This window comes from Dendrobates tinctorius, unplaced genomic scaffold, assembly GCF_039654945.1.
Source record: "Dendrobates tinctorius isolate UK_male_01 unplaced genomic scaffold, ASM3965494v1 ptg000082l, whole genome shotgun sequence".
Lineage (NCBI taxonomy): Eukaryota > Metazoa > Chordata > Amphibia > Anura > Dendrobatidae > Dendrobates > Dendrobates tinctorius.
In genome coordinates, this window is record NW_027361750.1 from 8,686,327 (window position 1) to 8,705,551 (window position 19,225).

The 19,225-nt window shown below is 43.8% G+C and overlaps 1 protein-coding gene across 3 annotated transcripts in view; it reads right to left on the bottom strand.

Moving 5' to 3' along the window:
* Nucleotides 1-19,225, bottom strand: part of NCOA2 (nuclear receptor coactivator 2) — a 246,723-nt gene that overhangs the window by 81,364 nt on the left and 146,134 nt on the right. For all 3 annotated transcript variants that reach the window (XM_073583865.1, XM_073583867.1, XM_073583866.1), the window contains 2 exons: nucleotides 14,218-14,322; nucleotides 9,958-10,130 (listed from right to left, as the gene is read on the bottom strand). In XM_073583865.1, coding sequence (XP_073439966.1) covers nucleotides 9,958-10,130; nucleotides 14,218-14,303 — 259 coding nt within the window. In that variant the 5' untranslated portion in view covers nucleotides 14,304-14,322. The remainder of the gene's footprint in view (nucleotides 1-9,957; nucleotides 10,131-14,217; nucleotides 14,323-19,225) is intronic.

The following is a 19,225-nucleotide window of genomic DNA, read 5'->3' on the forward strand; positions in this document are numbered from 1 at the left end:
GGTTGAATTCATGCCCTTTATAGACATACCCTAATACTCTGCAAACTAATCAACACTTTAATTAGTCTGAGGGACGCCAGGTTGTAGATTTAGACTGATCTCCATATGCAAGGAATCTTTACACCATACTGAGCAAATACACAGCAGTCTCAGCTAAATTGTAAAGATCTCCAAATGGAGAGGTCCTGTCCATCTGCATTCCACAAATAGCTCTTATTCCCCCATCAATGGGAACTTATTCTGAAAGGTAGAGGGAAGACCGACGACGCTCAGCTGGGTTTACAGCTCGCACATGAAAAATGCTCTTTTATCTGGCAATGTAGAAACAAACAGACATTTCCTACCGCTCTCTAGTAAAATCAGCATCAGGGGATTTCTGGGGTTTAATTTGAATCTTGTCCCAGATTTGAAACTCAATCCGACCTTTTATGAAAAGAAGTGGCTACGCTAATGTAGTCGTGGAGAGACGTCCGCTTACATTGGGGCTTTGTAGCACCCTTCAAAAAGCCTAGGCAAATAAAGTAATTTCCAGTATGCGGCAAATCCATTTCAACTGGGCTTTCTTCACTGCTCGTGATATGACAAAACAGTGGTGAGGTCCTTATAGACGGGAACATTTCACTCTCTTCCAACCAGTGTGAAGTGTTGGTAAGTCTAGGGTTAATTCACCCCTACAATGGGTATATATTAATTTCTCAATAGCGCAAGAGACCGAGGCTGCCATTGGCCCAACTACGATTACCGGCTGTCCTTACAATTATCTTATGCCTCAGCATTCCCACTACAAGACTCAAAGGAAGAAATCACAAGGAGGTGACAAAAGCTGCAACAGCACTGTGTTTTTCACAGCTTCTAAAAAATGCTATGAATTTCAAGTGTTATATCTTAAAGGGAATCTGTCACCTATTTATCGACTATAAGCTGCGGCCACTGCCATCAGGGGCTTCTCTGCAGCATTTTGTAATGCTGTAGATAAGCCCCGGATGTAACCTGAAAAAGAAGAAAAACAAGTTATATTATACTCACCCAGGGGCAGTCCGGGTCCGATGGGTTTCACGGTCCAGGGCCTCCCATCTTCTAGCAATGACGTCCTCTTCTTTGCTTCCCGTCGCGGCTCCAGCACACTGCTCTGCCCTGTTGAGGGCAAAGTAGAATACTGCAGTGCGCAGGCGCCGGGAAAGGTCAGAGAGGTCCAGCGCCTGCGCACTGCAGCATTCTGCTCTGCCCTCAACAGGGCAGAGCAGTGTGCCGAAGCCCCGACAGGAAGCAAGGAGGAGGACATCATCGCTAGAAGATGGGAGGCGCCCGACCGCGACACCCATCGGACCAGTCCCGGACCGCCCCTGGATGAGTTTAATCTAACTAGTTTATCTTCTCTTTCAGGTTACATCGTTGGCTTATCTACAGCATTACAGGATGCTGTAGAGAAGCCCCTGATGGCGGTGGCCGCAGCTTACAGTCGAAAAAAAGGTAACGGATTCCCTTTAAAGAATTTTTTCCCTTTTTTTTGGTGGTACATTGGAAATTTTGCTCATTCATTTATTCTGACACTTTAAGTGATACAGAATAGACTATGGGAGGGGAAAAAAAAAACAAAAAAGCAAGATGTACATGATACACATATAGATAATGAAAAACATGGATGTAAAAAAGAAAAAAAAAATACTTGCACTTCACTACCTACTGCCTGAATTTATGGTACAGAATGTGTGAATGTTTCCTACACTGCGACTATAATGAGGTAATCTGGTCACTGCATTGTAAACTTTTAAAGGTGGGGTACCCATTTTAAACAATTCTCTATCGATAGGGAAGGTGATAATTTCACAATTGCTGGGAGCCCAGACGCTGGGACCCCCACTGTTTCTGAGAGCTTCGTGTGAACGGCATTGCGTCTGATCATGACCTCCGCTCCATTCATTCTTTATAGGACCACCCTATCGGCAGCTCTTAGGCACTCCCATTAAACATGAATGGAGTGGAGATGCACATGACTGACCGCAAGTCCGTTCAAGAGAACCGGTTCGAGGAGTAGATTTTGGTCCCCGAGCGATCGGGAAGTTATCCCCTATAATTTGGGATAACTTATAAATTTGATACATTCCTTTTAACACCAGACATACTTGGTTCCCAAGATGGAAAGGCTGAGCAGCAGTGAATCAGAATATGACTCATTTCTAGCAAAATGCACCGATCGGGGTTAGGACAGCAATAATAAAATATGCTGTTGTTTTGAAGAATACGTCTCATTGTATTATGGAGAAAACGCAGATATTTCTACTAAGTCCTATGTGTTACAGAACAGACTGATGGGGGAGTAAAGAAATCCATCCCAGAACAACAGATCTCTGCTGGATCAGTAATACAATTTCCAGATTATTAGACTACTGAGTAAGAAGATTGGGGAGACAACCAGGACCTATGAATGGGAGACCATTCAGAGATACAGCCAGCGGTCACATGACAGGGCTTCTCCATTAGAACACACATGTAAGACAATGTAGGCCTCTTGGGAATTAAGGACATGTTGCTACTCAGGAAAGCTTTAGTAGGTAAGCAAGTGAGACAATTATACATCTGCACAATGCTAAAATTAGAAAAGCTGCCATATGGCTTGGTGAAGCCGGCATCACATTCGTATTCATTAGGAAGCATTCTGCTAGCAGAAAAACACAAGTCCCTTCCTGCGCTCTAGAATCTATCTTTTCACCAATAATGCCCCATATATCATATGGCTGCTGAAAACTCCCACAGTGCCGGGTGAAAAAAACGCAATGAGCGCAGCTGCACACGTTCTCACCAGGAGCAGCCTGCCGCAGATCAGACAATCACTTCCCCTTTATCACAGATATACTTCACCCTCATTAGCAGAATCACAGCTTCCCCAGAGAAGATATCACCGGTCCAGGCGCAATTCTGTTTTTCCCTTCTTAGCCAAGAAAGTGAGACTTTGAAGCGCTGTCAGCTATGCCAGGAATTGTTTCGTGACGCGCGTGACAAGATGACTAAGCATACAAGGGACGACCACGGAGCGGACAACACTTTTGGTTAAAGTGCTGTAAAGTTAAACCATACAATTACATTTCACTGTAGCTGTCACAAACCTGCAAAACATAAACTAGATCCTTTATCAAGAGTACACAGTGTACTGCTCAGTGAGACAGGAAAAATTCCCTCTACCCGCTTACTGCAGGAAGAACACGTACATAATGTGAGTGGGGCCTCCCCAGGTTCACCTTTAATTGAGACTAAAGGCCTTAGTATATGTGAATATATATTAAAAACGCTTCTTGCACCTCTCTGCACGGGGTCTTTGGTGACAAGGCTGCAGTCGTGCCAACAAAGACCAGGGGTAGCGGTGCAGACACAGAGGACATACGTAACATTGATTTTCTTATTTTACCACACATCAAACCAATAGACAAAAGTGTAAAGATGGGAAACCCCACTAACATCACTGTTATTATATAACACTGGTGGGAGGGAAAGCAAGGTCTTCCAGAAGCTCCATACTGCAGCTCCGCAAAACCAAAATCTTGCTCAAAAACCAAACAACTCTGCAACTATCAAAGATGATACATTTTCTACTGTTTTCTCTTACGGCTCTTATACAGACCACAAATAATCTGACCCTATTGTCATAAATAATCTCTTATCTGTCCCTACTTCTTGTTTGGGGTGGTAAATCGTAGAGAACGGATTACACAGGGTTCTGCATCTAATCTGTAATTATACGTCACAGGCATAAACATGAAGGAAACGCAGATGGAGCTTACAATAGTTATCATGCTTAAAAAAGAAGGTGCAATTATAAGGCTACGTCCCCATGATCAGGAATAGTAGTGTTTTGGGAGCAGCGTATTTTTGCTAAGTCCAAAACGCATTCTAATTACCACACTTCTTTGTCATTAGATGCAGTGAATCCGCATGTCCTGACAGTCTACTGGTCAAAATCGGCAGCGGTAGTGACTCCCAAACAGCAATTGCCATGCTGCGGTTCGAAAACCCGTACTGCGGGCGAGTTTACGCAGTGGTAAATAAATCCACACGGGCATGGGATTCCTATAAATCTCATCCACTGTGCTTGTATTGCAGAATGCAGCATCTTAGGCGCAGTGCAAAAGTTGACTGATTGGCCATGCCACCTCTTCACTAAGCTCTGCCTATTTTTCAAAAAGTCTTACAACTACAAGCAGCGCAAAAAATCTAGTTAGTTTTACTCAAGAATTCCAGCAAAAATTTCTGTTAAATCAAGGGCCTGTCCGCACAATTTTTACAGGTGTCCTCACTATATCTGAAACTGAACCTGTCAAAGACTGCACTCCTGGTGTTTCCTCCCTCTACTAATGCACCTATACCCGACATTGCCATTTCCGTGTGTGGTTCCACTATTACTCCCCAGCAACATGCCTGCTGTCTTGGGGTCATACTTGATTCCGAGCTTTCCTTTGCCCCCCACATTCGATCACTGGCTCGCTCTTGTCATCTGCACCTCAAAAACATTTCTAGAATTCGACCTTTTCTTACTTTTGACTCTGCAAAAACTCTTACTGTTTCTCTTATTCATTCTCGTCTCGACTATTGTAACTCTCTTCTAATCGGACTCCCTCTTACCAAACTCTCCCCTCTCCAATCTGTCTTGAATGCTGCAGCCAGGATCATATTCCTCACCAATCGTTACACCGATGCCTCTACCTTGTGCCAGTCATTACACTGGCTACCCATCCACTCCATAATTCAGTATAAACTTATTACCCTCACCCACAAAGCCCTCCATGGCTCAGCACCACCCTACATCTCCTCCCTTGTTTCACTATACCACCCTACCCGCGCCCTCCGTTCTGCTGATGACCTGAGGTTAGCATCCTCAATAGTCAGAACCTCCCACTCCAGTCTCCAAGACTTTACACGTGCCTCGCCAATTCTTTGGAACACATGAAAAGGGAAAAGTATATGCACACAAATAGGGATCACCACAAAGATATGAAAAAAGTATCAATTTTATTAACGGACACAACAAACAGACACTTTGTGGTTAAAAACAATTAAAAAGTCTGAACAACCAGACATTGATAACAAAACAACTACAGTCCTCCGCTCTACCAGCTGAGCTATCGAAGCCAATTCTTTGGAATGCACTTCCCAGGTCAATACGATTAGTCCCCAATCCCCACAATTTTAAGCGTGCCCTGAAAACGCATTTATTCAGACTGGCCTATCGCCTCAACACATTAACCTAATCTATCCCTGGGTGGCACAGCCAAAAGTTTTACCATAACTAGATTTCCTGCATCATGTTCCCACATGCTTTATGCATCCATTAGCCCTCTGTGTCTGTACTGTTACACACTTAACATTATGGCTGGTCCATACAATCAGGGCAACTGTTACCACCCACCTTTCGTGTCTACCTCTTTCCTCATAGACTGTAAGCTTGCGAGCAGGACCCTCATTCCTCTTGGTATTTGTTATAATCTACTGTGATTGTTATGCTGTAATGTCTATTGTCTGTACAAATCCCCTCTGAAATGTAAAGTGCTGCGGAATATGTCAGCGCTATAGAAATAAAATTTATTATTATTATTATTATTATTACAGGTGAAATGCATGGTGGCTGCAAACACTTGTACCCTCACCATGTATCCCTTCAATCAGAACGGCAAACTACCCGTCTATATGATTACAACTGAATGCGTAATTCAAAAGGCAATACCCCGGCTCCAAACCAGCTCTTTAATACAGGAAAATCTCATTAAGTCTCTGTTATTTAGGTGGCAGCGGCGGTGCATTTTGTACACCACGGTTTCTATGTATGAACTCATCCATGGGCTGCATTCACACATGTGTGCGCCACGGTTCACAATGCACGACCCAGCAGGTCTTTTCCCGATGCTCCAACGCAACGGCATCTATGAGACTGTCGAGTGGCGAGTCTGGAGATTTGAGGCCGGTCTGTGCATCGTGGTCCGAAAACAATTAGGACTCATTTAATCTTTACTGACCAGAGCTGTTCAGGGATTTTACGCAAAAATAAATATTATAACACACACAGACATAACACAGACATACACACTTATACATATACACATTAAAAAAATATGCCTGCCGATGATTATTTTTTTCCAGTCCTAAAATACTGAAAGATAACCCCAAAGTAGCAATATTTTTTACTTGAATGTCAACTTTTTACACCATCCTAAAAGCAAACATTCAGAGCACAATCTACTATAAATGATACATTTCTTTCTGTGATCGTTCACTACCACAGCTAATGTATCAGAGCCCAATTCACTTCAGTGGGGAAGAGCTGAAACACCAGAGGCAACCTAAAATCAGGTGTAGCACTGTTGTAGACCTACAGCAATCATGGTTTTCAAAACCTGGACTACCTCTATAACGGCATATTATGGTCACGACGCAGCAAAAAATAGTCCCGTTTCAGATGAGTGTATAATGGGTGGATTTGTGTGGCCACATTATGGATGCAAGCTGACCGTTTTTGTAGATCCGTAATACAGGCACACTAATGCACCCATAATACGCACCTCGGAAACTGCTCCATTCTACATTTCTGAGGACAAGTTATTGCATAATTGAATAAAGAAAAGACTGTTTACGGGAAAGACTCCAGCGGTAAATATAAAAGTGAAACCTAAAATGCAGAAGTGAAACACATGAGAGAAATAAGGGGGATAAGACTCACAGGCAATGCAAGCAAAACCACCGGCAAAGACAAGGAGGCAGAACGGAATGGACGACAAAATTATCCGAAACTTTCTATGTAATAACAAAGGTCACCGAGTAAAGCATCCAAATGTGCCATCACACTGCGCAGTTCCAGGAGGCTGCAGCGTGGTTACATTTTAGCTGCAAAACCCACAGACTAGTCAAAGAGGGAGTCTCATGATAAACTTCACAAATTGTACTATTAAGAGATTTTATCATCATATGGTGGGGTTCCCCACAAGGACCACTGCATGTGCCAGAGCAAGGTGCTGATCTGCACCCGTGGCATCTGCCGTGAGGGTGTCAAACATACCACACATAGGCGACCATGCTTTTAGCTAAAGCTTTCCCCCTTCCAGCAAAAGCAGCTGTTTGATGACCCCTGATGGAGACAAACCCGGAGGTGCCACCAGATTTTGCATTAAACTGCATCCATTGTTAAATAAATCTGTGAGGCCTGGTGAAACTGATGTACTTACTTTAAACATCCATGTCAGAAACGCTGTATTAGGCATTTTAATATCAGGCAGTAAACCCTACAAGTAGATTATACTGCCATTCTGACCGTCACTTTCAAATTAAGTACACCAGCCTCATGAGGTCTAAGATCTATTTATTAATTTATATGGTTTGTATTGGAAGTTTTGGTCATAGATCACATTTAATGTTACAGAATATATTCTGAATTAGAGAAGGCCACACTTATTTCCATTTTTCCTGCACTTGGCAAATTAATAAAAACCAGACAACACATACAGACGAACATGAACTTACAGCCGACATGTCATGCAGAGCAAACGTACAGGGACCAAGTGGGAACATCCCGGACGCCTTTCATTGGCGTGGGAAAGTTGCTTAAGAACAGCATGCATTTTACCACAATTTGAGGCCATTTTGCATTGAACCATCTTCACAATTTTTACATGCGAGATACCTGAAAAAACTGTGAAGCCAATTACTGCGTCATAAATCACAAAAGCAGCAAATTGATGCAAAAACTCAAGCATTTCCTCAGATGTGGGTTTGATGAAATGTTAACCGCTATGTGTGATTACAATCCTACTAGAGCACACCTGCACCTATGTAGAAGGGAGCAGGTGTCTAGAAATTCTAGATACACCTACAAAGCAAGTACCAGGACCCTGCAAGACAAACACATGCCTGTCAGATGAAGTGCCGAGTGATGAACGGGCATCTGTAGAACACTGGTGGCTAATGACAGCCTCAGGGTGTGTGCACACGCTGCGGATTCTGCTGCGGTTCTGCAGCGGTTTTGGCCGCTGCAGATCCGCAGGAGTTTTTGCTGCAGTGTACAGTACCATTATTCCTTATGGGAATAAAAAACCGCAGTGCAGATGGTGCGGATTTTTCCGCGTGGTTTTTCTGCGGTTTTGAAACCGCAGAAAGAATTGACATGTCAATTCTTTCTGCGGATTCCGCTGCGGTTTGCCATCTCCTCAATTGAGGAGATGAAAAACCGCAGGGCAAAACCGCAGAGCAATTCGCAGGTAAAACCGCAGGTCTTTTGACCTGCAGATTTACCTGCGGATTTTACAAAATCCGCGCGGCCAAATCCGCACCCCAATCCGCAGCGTGTGCACATAGCCTAACAAGTGCCAGTAATTAATTAGATGATGACATCATGGTGTCATCATACATCATTACAATCAGCACCAGATTGCACATGCCCAGGTGCCATGAGAATGTAGCACGCAGATGCTACCCTCCCACAGACCAAGAAATTTCTTGTGTGTAAGTGTAAGTCCTGACATTATACAATGTCATCAAGTGTTGTCTTTTAAGTTATTATTACTTAGGATAGATTATTCACAGGATAAAGAGGCAGAGAAGCTCCTGACAGGGATCTTGGGGCGCCTATATACAAGTCATGTCAGACGACACATGAAAAAGAATCGAGGCTTCAACGTACAAGACATGGCGACTAGAATTGTAAGGGTATGTGCACATGTTGTGGATTCCAGTTCGGATTTTTCAGTGCGGAATCTGCAGAATCCGCAGGTAAAATGACCTGCACAAAGAACTGACATGCTGTGGAAAATAAACCGCTGCATTTCCACGTGGAATTTTCCACAGCATGTGCACAATGGTTTTTGTTTTACATAGATTTACATGGTACTGTACAGCGCATGAGAATCTGCTGTGGATCCGCAAGGCCAAATCCGCAACATGTGCACATACCATTAAGGGGAGAGAAGATCTCCAGAACCTCACGTTCTCAACCATGGGGGTTACACAGTTTGGGAAAAAAGAGCTTAAAGAGGAACTTGCCATATCCAAGACAGCTTTTTTTTTACCCCCACTGCCAAGTACTGTACTTTTTTTTTTTTTTCTTGGGGGGGGGGGGGGGGGGGATTAACTGTATGGTTTCCCAGATATGAGCCTTTTAGTTACTGTTAATTTTTAGGAGCCCTGATAGGTCTCCCGCTATGTGCGTGTATATAGAGATCTGTCAGTCTAGGGGAGCATGGCAGGAGGGATGCTGCCGGGGATTCTTCAACTTCAGCTTTGTCTTCTTCTGTTAAGTTGTTAAATATTCTTTTCAATTTATTTCAAATGATATTTATTGGGTTTTCCAGGATACAATTAGTATATTAATGGACAAAAATAACAATGTATTGTGCTTCCCTCGTGCCAAGCCAGCACTCCCCTCCCACTGCTGTGGCCAAGCATATGGCTCATCGGTAGTGTGCCGGCTACATCGCCAGGTAGTGACAACCAATAAAACCACCCATACAGATTCTATATAGATCACCACCTGGCATCCCCAGACTTCTGAACAAATTTTCAAAGCCAGGCAGAATTGGGCAGATATGTCATTCTCGATGCTGGAAAAGCTGGATAGAAGCCAGTTTAGAAGCTGGCAAATTTTTACAGATTTTGCCCTTTAATTGTACTACTGCGGCACCTGACCGGCCAAGAGATGGTTTGTTTTCCCATTTTGACAGATACTATTGTGGCTAGCAAGCACTATGTTAAGTTTCATCCTAATAAGATGCTTGCTGAATAAAAACCTTGCATAATGTTATACTCGTCATACTAAATGGAGAAAATATTGTAATAACACTGGGAAAGCTGGTTATACTGGAATGGTTTGCGCAGAGCTAATGCTCCAATTGGCAGCGCATCTTTAAAGAATCCGGCTTCAGAGAAACACCTCCAACGGTACAGGTGCTCCTTCCCTATTGCTTCACGCTCTTCTCAATGTCTTACCTTGCTCTTTGATCTGCCGAATCTGCTTCACAGTTTCCTTCAAAATTGCACATTTATCGGGTTTAAAGTTGAAGTTGTCAATATCATTGAAATTTGCGAAAATCAGCTCTGCCAGTTCCTCAATGTATCTGTTCTCTTGCTCTCGATTACGCTTCTCAGTGCTCCTCTTGGGGCTGCAAAATACATTGAAAGAATGAATGGACTGCACAGGTAATGGGGACATTCCTCAGCCAAACAAGGTACAATACGTATCACGCACGATCCAATGCGTAGCACATAACAGCTTTTTTTTTTTTTTTTGTAAAGGACACTATGTTCTTTACACTACAGCGATGGGTGTGACGAGCTCACTGGTCTACTACTACTGCGGGGCAATGTGTATTTGTAGAGCACCCATCGGCTCTCCAGAAATGTTCAATTTATTAAATACATATAGTCATCCTAAAATAATTCTGGGACCCTTCTTCTTAGAACTTTACATTGTGCCACTCCTCAACTACTCCCCCTGGAAATATATGACTACACTTACAGTTGTGTATTCCCATTCCTCTTGTGAAAGAAGCATTGGACTACATTTACTCTGACGTTGTCCCATCAAGTGCTCACAGTGTCAAGATTGCGAAGACATGCCGTGCAGTTGAAGTAAACGTTACGATGGCTATACACAAAACACAACGTTCTACCAAGACCTCCTGAACCATCGTACAGCCAAAAGCAATCCCCCCAGACTCCCTCATGCACAGGAGCACTTGGCCGAACGCTGCGGTGTCCTCTGCGAGTCAGGTGGCCCCGGACGATCCTGCCGATATCGGTGGGTTCAGCAGATTTAGTCTAATGTGTTTAAGGGGCCATGATAATATTAATAAACTGAAGATGTAAATGTAGACAAATGTATCAAGAAAAATTATTCAGAAAGCTTGGACCAACTATAAACTAAGGGAACATTGAGAGAGTAGACATAAATTCTATATGTATTTATTAGAAAGGCTTAAAAATACCACACACATTGTTTATGTCACTTTCAGTACTTTTATAGCATGCAAGGAATAAAACGGACTTCTTGTGATCAGACTCCAGATGTCAGATAGGACAGGCTTTGCTTCCAAACCATTTTCAGAACAATACAACTGCCGTGAAGAGGTAGACAAAACGCCAAAAAACGACAACACAAAAGCTTACGGAAACCACGTTACTTGACAGGCAAGACAGATATTCTGGGTGATCTACTGCAATCAACTACTTACAGCCAATTAGAACCATAGACGTTTGCCATATAGAATTTGTTAGCTTAAAAAATTATATTTTGTTAAAAAATGGTAATGATAAAGAATTTTCAAGAACTTTTCAGAGTTTTTAAGAATGCTTTCTTCACCATAATCTGTGTAAACAGGCTGATTACCCAATGAGCAAACAAAATGCTCGTCCATTGGGTGAAATGATCATTGTTCTCTACGATGCACCGTCCTGTGTAAGCAAGACTCACACTGCCAAGAGCAATGGAGGACGAAGCGCTCGGAGCGACCAATTACAGATCGCTCAGGACACATTGTTTACTGTGGCCTGCCAGTGTAAACAGGCTATTACACGACTGGTGATCAGTAAAAGTTTACTGATCAGCGGTCGTTTAGTACAGCCCGCTAACCACACAGATGCTGTGATCATTATTGCGCTGACTGTGGTATATAAGGCGGTAGATATCTGGGATGGGAGTGATTAAGTCCACCAAATGCTGCAAATTTATGAGGCCAACTACATAGCAGCAGGTCTGAAAATATACAAGTGGCACCAAAGAATTAAAGTGGAACAAAAATGTCAACCACAAAGTAAATACAAAGCAATTTCATTTCTAAAAAGCCATTCTTAGCGTTTCCCCTACATATGATGAGCATATTAACATTTAATATGGGCGGCACGGTGGCTCAGTGGTTAGCACTGCAGCCTTGCAGCGCTGGGGTCCTGGGTTCGAATCCCACCAAGGACAACATCTGCAAGGAGTTTGTATGTTCTCCCCATGTTTGCGTGGGTTTCCTCCGGGCACTCCGGTTTCCTCCCACATTCCAAAGACATACTGATAGGGAATTTAGATTGTGAGCCCCATCAGGGACAGTGATGATGTGAGCAAACTGTAAAGCGCTGCGGAATATGTTAGCGCTATATAAAAATAAAGATTATTATTATTATTATTATTAATGGAAGTCAATGGGATATTCTACAAATTACCACCTGACCCTCCTAAGAAGAATGGAAACACCTGTCATAGGAAACTTTGTATAAATATAATCTCTAGTAAGTGCCTGAGAAGTGTCTACAAGAGGAGCCAGGAGTGGGGACACATCATTCCTCCATACACCACAAAGTACCCGTAAAGTAATAACTACGGCATGTAAATGATTAGCACGGCCCTCTTCCTTAGGGTCATGTGTGCCTGATTTGTACGGGCTTAATAGGAATGTGAAAAATAATGAGACTCTGTGAGGGAATTAACACTGTAACACCACATGCTGGATTTCAGCGATAAAACAATAATTCTAGTCTTCAGTCCAGAGCAAAACATGAATCTCAATCATACAAAACAGTCACAAGAATCTATTAGTCACAGGGCTTGTCTCTCCTCCACCCCCCACAAGATCCAACGTACATACGTGTGCATGTACAACATGGGGAGGTTTACATCACACCGGACACAATTTCATCACAAAAAACATCCAAATAAAACTCATCAAACTCCTGAAAATCATGGCCGCCATCTATAGGGAATGCAACAAGAACTGAAGGATGCCATTACATTTCCACCCCATAGCTGCCCCTTCCCATACACATCTTATCAGGGGGTCCAGATAGCAAAAATTTAATGTGTGAGTCATGTACAATTACGAGCTGTACTTAAAGAGGTCGTCTCACCTTATTAATTGGGTACAACTGCAAATTGCTTGTAAAAACAATCTGCTTTGCCATTTAACGCTTATTAAAAATTTCTGTTCTCAATGAATTGGGGATTATTATTTCTATAGTTTATGATTCGTTCCCAGCCACCTCAGAGGTGGCCGATTTCCTAGGTGAAGAGTATGCTATGTGCCTGCAGGCTGTTTTCTATACAGATCGCTGACCAGACCCAGCCAGCTTCAGAGCCCATGTGCTTCTGCGATGCCTCTGCTAGCAGCAGGGAACATTTCAGGCCAGCAGCTCATCCATGCTGCTAGCCCAGCTGTCAAACTTCACCCCATAGAAAGCAGGAAACAGAGGCTGGGGATCAATGCGCTCCTGTCAACAGGAACTTAAAATAAGCCCTTTAAACAGTTTTCATAGTTTGCTTGCTGTCAACGAATAGATGCTAAAAACCTGTCCTGTCCAAGGCACTTGTCCTCAAAGACACATTGCCCCCCAAGAAACGTATACAGTCCAGGATCTATTCTTTTTAGGCAACCATATGTGTAGGAAAGCTCAGTGTATTCTTTTATACATGGTTAAATTAACAGTACACCTGCCAGATGGAGACCAAAAGAACATCCATGTGGTGTAGGGCGGCATATGGGAAAGTTAAATATATGCCAGGAGCTTTTTCTAGAAGATATTCCATGTGCTCACAGCTGAAAGTAAGTACAACTCTCCCTTAAAGGGACTCATCAACACAGAACGACTGTTGAAACCAAGTCCAGGCGCTGTGTGCATCATGGCGGGGCCAATTATTTATATACACCTTCCCACCTGCTTGGTTTCCATCGATCTCCTCCCTCCTCTGGTTCTATGATGCCAGAGTTTGGTTTGAACAGTCGCTCTGTGCTGACCTAGAGCCCCTTTAATAGGAGCCTAGAGCAACTTTAAGAGTATGTTCACACAAAGGGTTTTTTTTTGTCAGAAAAAAACAAATCGTATTTGTAGAAGACTCTGCAGAAGAAATCCTTTTCTACCACAGATTTGCAGTTCAAACTGTCCCGGGTTGTTTTCGAGTAGGATATGCCTCAATGGGTAACATCTCACTTATTGAGGCGGTTTTCAAATCCTAAGAAGAGAAATGTGTGACCGTATGAATGGCAACTGAATGGATTTCCAATTGTGGTAGTTGTGAGCGCAACTTTGTGCGAACATATCCTTATAGTATAAAAACGCTGTATTCCAAAGAAACTTTCTGCACAACGCACACCATTTGGCAGGACAGAAGGTCTTGTAGGATTTCTGGGCTCCTGGACGCCATGATTCCTGTCTTGTCTGTGAACTGAAGTAAAATCGTTTAGCTGCCCTATAATAACACAGCACAGTTACCTTGGGCCAAGCTGATCGGGGCTTTCTTTCCTCTTCCGCTGCTCCACCCTAGAAGGGTCTGAGGGATTATCTCCTATTCCACTCATCTTGTACACATATCAGCAACTAAAGCAAAGAGAAAAAAAGGAATGATGATCAGCAGAGATCCACATGTGCTGCCAAGTGATAATAATGTGTACACTAAGGTGTTATGTACATACAGAAAATAGGGTATTGCAGAAATAACATTATGTTATCAGAAGTGTTTCCTGTACTAGCAAAAAAGCTTCTGGTGAAGTCACTACAGGAGTAATGGTGAGCGCAGATCTGCCCCGACTGCACACCTATCAGCAAGCTGCTGTTTGTGGCAGTCTGTGATCCGTCAGTGCACAGCATAGCAGGCTGTCATTGAACAATCTGACTGCTGACAGGTCTACAGAGGCAACAGTGGGCTTGTCAGACTCCTAGAAGTCTTGCTGTTCAGATTCTGTCCGCTCCTGTGGCCAAAGCTTCTGGCTACATCATATTAGGGATCAGAGATGCTTTGCTCTTTTGCATCGTTTCTAAAACTGTCTGTAAAAGCGACGCTATAAAACATCAGAAGAACGGAAAGCTTTTAAAAGGAACCTGGCTTCTCTTATACAGAACGATCCGATGTGCCAGTCATGAGAAATCCAGTGCAGAAGCCATAGGCAAATGAGTAGGAAAGTCCTGCTACCGACTACACTGATATGTCCCCAGTGAACAGCCAACCTGATTTTCATACGGCTTCTATACTAGATTTCACCCTGAATCACTGCTAATAATGTATCAAGGTTTTAAAGGGAATAAGTGCCTTTAAAAGAGGAGGTCCAGTGTAAGAAGAAAAGTCGTGACTGCAGACTGCCACATTGACAGTGCGCAATGTGAACATTGTCACTGTTCCCTTGTTTAACCAGTGCAGGAGAGCATTCACTTGATTTGCGTACTTGTCGTCACATGCAGACTACACTCTACTCCCCAATCTAATGTTTTATGTCATTTGGGCATGTCAGATTTCGGACTGCAGATCGCATTCTTCTCACACAGAACCACAGCCTTTCTTCTAGAGAACATGGGAGCGCTCAGCCAAACGGGTGCTACTCTGTACGGGAGAGTCGGATGAAATGATTGTCAGGTGAATGATTGGCAGAAGCATCGTTCCACTGACAGCCACCTAACGTTTATGGCCGGCTTCAGATATCTGTCGCCACAATGATGTGAAGCAGAAAAGCGTTACGTTTGTATGGACCCCAGAACATTGATATCTAAGGCCCTCGTCCTTCACAAGGACTGATGAATGTATTTTACTTATGGATAGAGAAAATGAAGGGGGAAAAAAAAGTGTTTTTCTACCAGCCCCGGTATAAAACATAAAACACACGGCTCATTGCGATCTAGGCTACTGTACTTCCCCTACCACTTGGTTCCTTATTTTTTTTTATTTATTTTTTTTTTTAACATGTAGACATTTTACTAGATATACGGAGGCAAGGGTGCTACCTGTAAAATAAGAGGCACTATGCCAGGTAGGTTTCAAAATGGGCCTTCTGCTAGCTCCAGCAATATTTAGCAATCTTAGAGGAAATGAGGATGGACATTAGCCAGACCGGAGCATGCCATAACCAACCTGCCCCAGGTCAGCTTCTAGAATGGGGATGAAGGCATTATTAGACCCCGATCATAAATGTTTAAGAAATATGTGAGCAACAATTAAGGTACTGTCACACTAAGCAATATCGCCCGCTGGTTATCGCTGATCGCGTGAGAACGTCCTGGACCGCTTCTCGTCGTCAGCTTCCTGCGGCGCTTCCTGTGGAGAGACGAGCGTGGAGCCAGGCGGGAGGACGCAGGATCACCTAGTGTGATAGGTAAGTAGCGACCCCCGACTCCAGCGATGTCGCTGGTGAGATCTACCTGTGTGGCAGCTCACTAGCGACCACTTAGCGATGCACCAGCGATCCTGACCGCGTCATATCGCTGGTCGGGATCGCTGGTACATCGCTAAGTGTGACAGTACCTTTAACCCCTTCCTGCCATCCGACGTACTATCCCGTCCACGGTACCCGGGCCCATATGACCGGGGACGGGATAGTACGTTGGCGCGATCAGCGGCGTCCACGTGGTGAGCGCCGCTGATCGCGGCCGGGTGTCAGCTGATTATCACAGCTGACACCCGGCACAATGTATCAGGGGCGGTCACGGACCGCCCCCGACACGTTAACCCCTTGCACACCGCGATCAAACACGATCGCGGTGTACCGGGGGTTAAAGGGAAGCATCGGCAGGGAGGGGGCTCCCTCCGTGCTTCCCTGAGCCCCCCACGGCAGCGCAATGTGCAGCGCTGCTGCGGGGGACTCCCTTCCTCCAGGCCCCCGAATCCAAGATGGCGACGGGGGCCTTCGGGGGCCTGCGGAAGCTGGCTTCCTCAGTACCTGCAAAGCGCAGGCATGAGGAAGCCTTCTGCAGTGCCTGTGTCAGATCGCTGATCTGTCACAGTGATCTGTGATGTGACAGATCAGCGATCTGTCACAGGACAGTGATGTCCCACCTGGGACTATTTAATAAAGTAAAAAAAAAAAAAAAGTGTAAAAATAATAATAAAAAAAAAAAAATCGCCAAATAAATTCGAAAAAAAAAAAAAAAAAATATTCCCCCAATAAATCCATTTTTTGGAAATAATAAAAAAAAAAACAATAAAAGTACACATTAGGTATCGCCGCGTCCGTAACGACCCGCCCTATAAAACTGTCCCATTAGTTAACCCCTTTAGCGAACCCCTTAAAAAATAAAAATAAAAAACGAAGCAAAAAATAATGATTTATTATCATACCGCCAAACAAAAAGTGTAATAACGCGCGATCAAAAAGACGCATATAAATAGCCATGGTACCGCTGAAAACGTCATCTTGTCCCGCAAAAAACGAGCCGCCACACAGCATCATCAGCAAAAAAATAAAAAAGTTATAGCTCGCTGAATAAAGCGATGCAAAAATAATTATTTTTTATATAAAATAGTTTTCATTGCATAAAACCGACAAAAACATAAAAAACGACCTAAATGAGGTATCGCTGTAACCGTACTGACCCGAAGAATAAAAACGCTTTATCAATTTTACCGCACGCGGAACGGTGTAAACGCACCCCCCCCAAAAGAAATTCATGAAACGCTGGTTTTTGTTCATTCTGCGTCCCAAAAATCGGAATAAAAAGCGATCAAAAAATTTCACGTGCCCGAAAATGGTACCAATAAAAACGTCAACTCGTCCCGCAAAAAATAAGACCTCACATGACTCGGTGGGTCAAAATACGGAAAAATTATAGCTCTCAATATGTGGTGATGCAAAAACTATTTTTACAATAAAAAGCGTCTTTTAGCGTGCGACAGCCGCCAAACATAAAAACCGCCATAAATAGTAAATCAAACCCCCCGTTATCACCCCCTTAGTTAGGGAAAAATAATAAAATTAAAAAAATGTATTTATTTCCATTTTTCCATTAGGGTTAGGGCTAGGGTTAGGGCTAGGGGTGTGTTGGGGTAGGGTTAGGGCTAGGGTTAGGGCTAGGGTTAGGGCTAGGGCTAGGGTTAGGGCTAGGGTTAGGGCTAGGGTTAGGGCTAGGGTTAGGGCTAGGGTTAGGGCTAGGGTTAGGGCTAGGGTTAGGGCTAGGGTTAGGGCTAGGGTTAGGGCTAGGGTTAGGGCTAGGGTTAGGGCTAGGGCTAGGGTTAGGGCTAGGGTTAGGGCTAGGGTTAGGGCTAGGGTTAGGGCTAGGGTTAGGGCTAGGGTTAGGGCTAGGGTTAGGGCTAGGGTTAGGGCTAGGGTTAGGGCTAGGGTTAGGGCTAGGGTTAGGGCTAGGGCTAGGGTTAGGGCTAGGGGCGTGTTGGGGTTCGGGTTGGAGTTAGAATTGGGGGTTTCCACTGTTTGGGCACATCAGGGGCTCTCCAAATGCAACATGGCGTCTGATCTCAATTCCAGCCAATTCTGAGTTGAAAAAGTCAAATGGTGCTCCTTCCCTTCCAAGCTCTGCTATGCGCCCAAACAGTGTTTTACCCCCACATGTAGGGTATCAGCCTACTCAGGACAAATTGCAAAACAATTTTTGGGGTCCAATTTCTCATGTTACCCTTAGGAAAATAAAAAATTGGGGGCAAAAATATCATTTTTGTGGAAAAAAATGATTTTTTTTATTTTCACCTCCGAGTGTTATAAACTTCTGTGAAGCACTTGGGGGTTCAAAGTGCTCACCACACATCTAGATAAGTTCCGTGGGGGGTCTAGTGTCCAAAATGGGGTCACTTGTGGGGAGTTTCAATAGTTTAGGTACATCAGGGGCTCTCCAAACGCACATGACACCCGCAGACCATTCCATCAAAGTCTGCATTCCAAAACGTCACTACTTCCCTTCCGAGCCCCGACGTGTGCCCATACAGTAGTTTTCTCCCACATATGGGGTATCAGCATACTCAGGACAAATTGGACAACAACTTTTGAGGTCCAATTTCTCCTGTTACCCTTGGGAAAATGAAAAAATTGGGGACTAATTGATCATGTTTGTGGAAAAAATAAGATTTCTTTTATTTTCATGCCCTGGCATTATAAACTTCTGTGAAGCCCTTGGGGGTTCAAAGTGCTCACCTCACATCTAGATACGTTCCTTAGTGGGTCTAGTTTTCAAAATGGGGTCATTTGTGGGGGGTTTCCACTGTTTAGGTACATTAGGGGCTCTCCAAAGGCAACATGACACCCGCAGACCATTCCATCAAAGTCTGCATTCCAAAACGTCACTACTTCCCTTCCGAGCCCCGACGTGTGCCCATACAGTAGTTTTCTCCCACATATGGGGTATCAGCATACTCAGGACAAATTGGACAACAACTTTTGGGGTCCAATTTCTCCTGGTACCCTTGGGAAAATAAAAAACACACATCTAGATAAGTTCCTTAGGGGGTCTAGTTTCCAAAACGGTGTCATTTGTGGGGGGGTTCCACTGTTTTGGTACATCAGGAGTTTTC